We start from the raw sequence: 6064 nt of genomic DNA, 5'->3' as shown, positions 1-6064 counted from the left end.
TATTGGACGTGTGGTGTATTAGAGGCTGCGTGTATTGGTATAGCCAATGCAGACGTCGACTACAGTATCTAAGTTGAGTGCTCACACTAATGATAATTTTTATGTGATTGCATAGACTTAATGCCCAGCTCCTTCACAAGGCATCATTACCCTGTTGTAGAATTTACACATGAGTAAATAAACAAAGTGGTGTTAAACGGTCAGTCAAACATTGATTTGTGTGCACGTGAATTCAATCGTGTTTACATCATGGGCCTATTATAGTATTAAGTTTTAGTGTGGCTGTGTAGCGATAACGGTAGTTATTATTGCTATTAGTAGATGAACTAGCAGGTCTAAAAAAAAATAAAACCACAGAGTGACAAGGTGCTAGGTCACTATGTGACAATTTTGGAGGTCCCACCGAGACCTGCTAACGTTAGATCTATGTTAGGTGGTGTAAGACACAGCCATAGGCTGGTAAAGAAAATTAAAGGCTTCCTTATCATGTGGTTGATTTAAGGTGCTATGTAGTTGAGCATGGTATTGTATGCAGTGTATGCATGTATTAAGGTGTGTACTGGTTAAGAGTAGACCTGGTTGAGGTTGTGTCGAATTCGCAGTTAAAGGTCTTAGCGGAGTATTCAGTGAATTGTTGTGAATTGGGAGTGGATTTTTCTCCTGGTTGATGTTCTTTTGGTTGGCTGTTGTTGGATGATACGATGGCAACTCCAGAACAAATTAGAGACTTTGCCACCCTTGGTAGAGAACTTGGTTACTCCGGTGGAGAGTTGAATAGTTTCGTGAATGCTCGTTGTGATGAGGCTGCAGAGAAAATGCGGGCTGAGGAAAGAGCCAAGGTCCGGGAACATGAAATGAAAATGGCTGAAATGAGATCGACAAATTCCAGTACGCATGTGGATTTGAGTGGTTTGCACTTGAAAATAGGCAAGTTTGACGAGAATCGGGATAGGTTCGATGCCTATATCAACAAGTTTGAGTTGTTTGCTGACAGTCAGAAGATCCCTACTGAATTCAAGGCCTTATATCTGATTTCAAATCTGAGTGGCAAAGCCCTTGAAGTGGTGAACAGAATGGAGCCTGCTGATAGAGATGATTATGCAAGAGTCAAACAGGAGTTGATGGTGCATCTTCAGTTGACTGAAGAAGGGTATCGCAGGAAGTTTAGGACTGCACGGCCAGAGAAAGGAGAAAGGCCACATCATTTTGCGACGAGGCTCAGAGGGTATCTGGTGCAGTGGATTGAGTTGTCAGGGATCGATGAAGAGTATGATAAGTTGTTTGATCTAGTCCTACGGGAACAATTTTTGAATAATTGTTCAAAGGAAGTGGTGGCATTTTTGAAAGAAAGGGATTGTGATTCAATGGAGGCGGTCAGTAAGAATGCTGATGTGTATGTAAATGCACATGGTGTGCACACATTTGGACAGCAATCAAAGACATCTGATCAGAATCAGAAATGGGGAGGTTCAAAGCCCTCACAAGGTGGTGTGAAAAACACACCAGGCAGTCCGAAACCCCCACAGCGCCCATTTGAAGTGAGGGGAAGGAATCAGCCATCACAGGGTAAGAAGACCCAGTATGGGGCTGGGCGCGGAGATGGCCCGAGGGGTTGTTATCAGTGTGGGAGTCCTACACATTTGAAGAGGGATTGTCCCATGGTGCGTGTGAAATCAGCTCAAGCAATGGTTGGTACAGAGGTGCTAACTGAAGGATCAGAAATGACACGGTCAAACATGGATGCTAGCACGCCGTCAGCTGGCAGTCCAGGAAACTCAATAGGTAGTTTGAGGTCAAATGACGGGGGTGGCAAACAGCCACAGGCAACAGGGCAATCAGCTGCGTGCATGCCTGTTGGAAATCATGTGCCCTTGGACGGGTATCAGAAAGTTGAAAAGCTGGGAATGGCTTACGGACAAGTAAGTGCGATGATGAATCGTATGCCAGTTGTTTCAGGCAGGTTATATCCTGGTGAAGTTCCAATTTCAGTACTCCGTGACACAGGATGCAGTACATGTGTTGTTAAGTCCAGACTGGTTGAGAGACATCAGCTGACTGGGAAGTGTCAAACAGTGAGGTTGATTGATGGAACAGTCAAGCAATTTCCAGTCGCCAAGGTAGAGTTAGACTCTCCATATTTTTCAGGTGAGATTGAAGCATTGTGTATGCCGGATTGCTTGTGTGAAGTGATTGTTGGGAATGTCACTGGTGCACGTGAGCCCAATGATCCAGATTTGAAGTGGGTGCCCAGAGGGGGCAAAGCATTGAGTGACGATGCTGATCAGGAGGATGATGGTGGTAGATACGTCATTGGAGATGTTGAGCAAACTGTAGATACCAAGGTTGATGGCGTTGACAAGGAAGAGGTTGACAATCTTTCTGAGGTGAAAGAAGATGATCCACAGGTGATGGCAGTCGAAACCCGATCTCAGAAGGAAGACCAGGTGTTGGGCGAGACAGAGTGTTCAGTCAGGAATGATGACAGTGGAGTGCCAACTGTCATGGCTGTGGAGACACGGGCCCAAAAAGCACGCAGTGCAAAACCCAAGAAGGGGTTAGTTGTGGTCGATTCGGTCAAAGTCGCAGATCCGCCAGAGTTTCGTCAGAAACAGAAAGATGACCCCACTCTTCGAGCATCGTGGAATCAGGTTGGTGTGACTGATAATTCCAGGTATCTGTTCCGGGTAGATCAGGGATGCCTATTGAGGCAGGAAAGAGATCCGGAAAACCCGACAGAGGGGATTGGCCCAAAACTTGTTGTGGTGCCAAAGGCATATCGTGTTGATATCATGCATTTGGCACATGAGTCATTGTTTGGCGGTCACTTAGGGATCAACAACACATTGTCAAAGGTAAAGACACAGTTCTTTTGGCCGGGCATGTATGAAGACATTGCCAATTTCTGCCGATCATGTGATGTATGTCAGAAGACCATCAGCAAAGGCAAAGTGCCAAAGGTGGAGTTAGGTAGACTACCAACAATCGAGGTACCATTTCAGCGTATCGCCATCGATTTGATGGGGCCGTTCACTCCCTCTGAACGTGGTCACACCTACATATTGACAATTGTAGATTATGCCACGAGGTATACGGAAGCGATTCCGTTGAAGTCAATAACGACAGTCGATGTCGCAGAAGCACTGGTGACAGTGTACAGTCGAGTGGGTATACCGCAAGAGGTTATGTCTGACCTAGGACCCCAATTTGTCTCTGACTTGATGAAAGAAGTCTGCCGGTTATTGTCAATCAAGCAGTTGACGAGTTCCCGATACCATCCCATGTGCAACGGGCTAGTGGAACGGTATAATGCTGTGGTGAAATCGTCTTTGAAGCGGTTGTGCACAGAGGAGCCACGCCAATGGGATAGGTATCTTCCTGCCCTTTTGTTTGCTTTGCGAGAGGCACCAAGCTCAAGCCTGGGTTTTTCTCCATTTGAATTACTATACGGTCGGCATGTGAGAGGACCCATGGAGGTTTTGAGAGAGCTGTTGACAAACGATGCTGTCGAGCCAGAAAGAAAGAGTGAGTATGAGTATGTCATCGAGTTGAGAAAGAGACTTGTTGAGTCATGGCAGATGGCACAGGAAAATTTGAAGCAGTCGGCAAAGCGATACAAGACCTACTATGATCGAGGTGCGAAGAAACGGAAGTTGAAGATCGGAGACAAAGTCTTGGTGTTACTGCCGACGGAGCAAAACAAGCTCTTGGTCAAATGGAAAGGGCCATATGAGGTGGTCGGTGCCAAGTATGACTATGACTACGTAGTGGATGTAGATGGCATGAAAAAGACATTCCACATAAACATGCTCAAGCGATACTTCAGCAGGGTAGCAGAGGAAGAAACTGCTGGAAGTTGTTTCGAGGTGTGCCATGATGGTGGTGTAGATGAGTTGTGGAGTGACGAAGGCATGGAAAACAACGATGATGTGGTCACTGAGATACCAGAAATGCCTTGTCCGATTCAGAGAGAGTTCGTTGAGGATGTACAGCTGGATGTTTCCCTAGACGAGGTGAAACAAGAGCAGATCAGACGATTATTGTGTGAGTATCAGGATGTGTTCACAGATGTACCAAAGAAGTCAAGTATTGCAGAGTGCAAGATACACTTGACCACAGACGAACCGGTGCGGTCACCACCATACCGCGTACCCCAAGCGTTGCAAGGTGAAATCCAGAAGGAGGTTGAGATGATGATGAAATTGGGTGTTATTGAACCATCTGACTCTCCCTATGGTCATCCTATTGTGATGGTAAAGAAACCGGATGGAACCAACCGTTTCTGTATCGATTTTCGGCGCCTTAATAAGGTTACGGTTTTCGATCCTGAGCCGATGCCGGTGCAGCAAGACTTGTTTGCGTCACTTGCAAAGAGCAAGTATTTCAGTAAATTGGACTTATCAAAGGGATACTGGCAGCTCCCTTTGAGAGACTCAGACAAGGCCAAGACAGCGTTTCTGACACCGATAGGACAATTCCAATTCAGATACATGCCATTTGGACTTGTCACAGCGGGGGCCCAATTCACGAAGATGATGAGAAAGCTGCTATTGGGTGTTCCCAATGTGGTGACCTATATTGACGATGTGCTGGTGCACACAAACTCGTGGGAGGAACATGTGGCCACACTCTCAGCCGTGTTGAGTAGACTGCGGGAGGCCAACTTGGCAGCTCGACCAACCAAGTGTGCGCTGGGATTTCAGTCCATAGAGTTCCTTGGCCATGAGGTGAGTGAGGGGATCCTACAGACGAGCGAACGTCTCACAAAGAAGATTGCCGAGGCCCCAAGACCGGTGACCAAGAAGCAGGTCTAAAAAAAAAAAATAAAACCACAGAGTGACAAGGTGCTAGGTCACTATGTGACATCTATTTTTTTTAATACCTCAACGGAAAAAAAAAGGCTCAAGTCAGCTGCCGTGGTCACAAAAAAGATTTCCCAGGTTTACACAAAACAGTGAATACCGACCGATATATGGATTTTTACATTGAGCATAGGCCTACTGGAGATAATTTTGCATTTTATGTGCTTTGTTGCCGATAAAACTGGTATCTATTTGCCTTTATTTATTACAATATATATATGTATATGTCACATAAGCAACTTTTTTTGTCAAGTAGCAGAGTCTCGGTGCATGGGACCTCCAAATTGTCACATAAGCAACCTTTTTTTGTGTGTTTACTCTGCCATCTTGACACGTAAGCATTCAAATTGAAACTAACCAAATTCACTTAAATCAACCCTAACAAAAAAGTCCTGTGGTACTCCCTGTGGTACTTGTCGGTACCACACAATGTACCACACACTTGTAATGTTACCACAGGAACTGTGTGGTACTGTACCACAGGCTTGTAGGGTACTTCCTGTAGTACTTATCAGTACCACACAATGTACCACATAAATAAATGTTACCACAGGAACTGTGTGGTACTGTTTTACAGGCTCATGTGGTACTCCCTGTGGTACTGGTTGGTACCACACAATGTACCACACAAATATATGTTAACACAGGAACTGTGTGGTACTGTGTCACAGGCTCGTGTGGTACTCTGGGATGTACCACAGGGCAGTACCACAGGACATTACCACAGGAAAGTACCACAGGACAGTACCACAAGACAGTATACACACAAATTGACCTGTTGTATTTTGGGACGTATACCACACGACAGTACCACAGGACAGTACCGCATGAATTGTCCTGTGGTATTTTGGGACGTACCACAGGAGAGTACAACAGGAACTGTCCAAAATCCCACAGGAAAATCATAATATGGTGCTATTCCACACAGAAGTACCACACAGCAAATTAAATTCGTAAGTACCACAGAAAAATGCTACAGGATATTCTTTTTTTTTTTCTTAACATTTTATACCAGAGGACTATCACATCAGGAGAATATCAAACAGCAGTACCACACAGGAGTACCACACAGGAAAATTGTAAGGCAGAATCTACTGAAACTTATTATAAAAATACAAACAGAAAAGCACATATTAATATTCCTCAATTAATTGATAGATGAGTTATGCTGTGAATTATAGCAATTGATTTGCCATTACTTATCC

At 44.9% G+C, this 6064-nt stretch overlaps 1 protein-coding gene across 1 annotated transcript; it reads left to right on the top strand.

Moving 5' to 3' along the window:
- Positions 1-701: 701 nt before the first annotated feature.
- On the top strand, positions 702-4811 carry LOC139722966 (uncharacterized). The gene has a single exon (XM_071634246.1). The coding sequence runs from the start codon at positions 702-704 to the stop codon at positions 4809-4811; it is 4110 nt and encodes a 1369-aa protein (XP_071490347.1).
- The last annotated feature ends 1253 nt before the right edge of the window (positions 4812-6064 follow it).

The sequence above is a fragment of the Diadema antillarum genome, unplaced genomic scaffold, assembly GCF_040938485.1.
Source record: "Diadema antillarum isolate AM-2024a unplaced genomic scaffold, OU_Dant_1.0 scf00000178, whole genome shotgun sequence".
NCBI lineage: Eukaryota > Metazoa > Echinodermata > Echinoidea > Diadematoida > Diadematidae > Diadema > Diadema antillarum.
The sequence above is the reverse complement of the archived record's forward strand: the minus strand, read 5'-3'. Positions and strand labels throughout refer to the sequence as shown.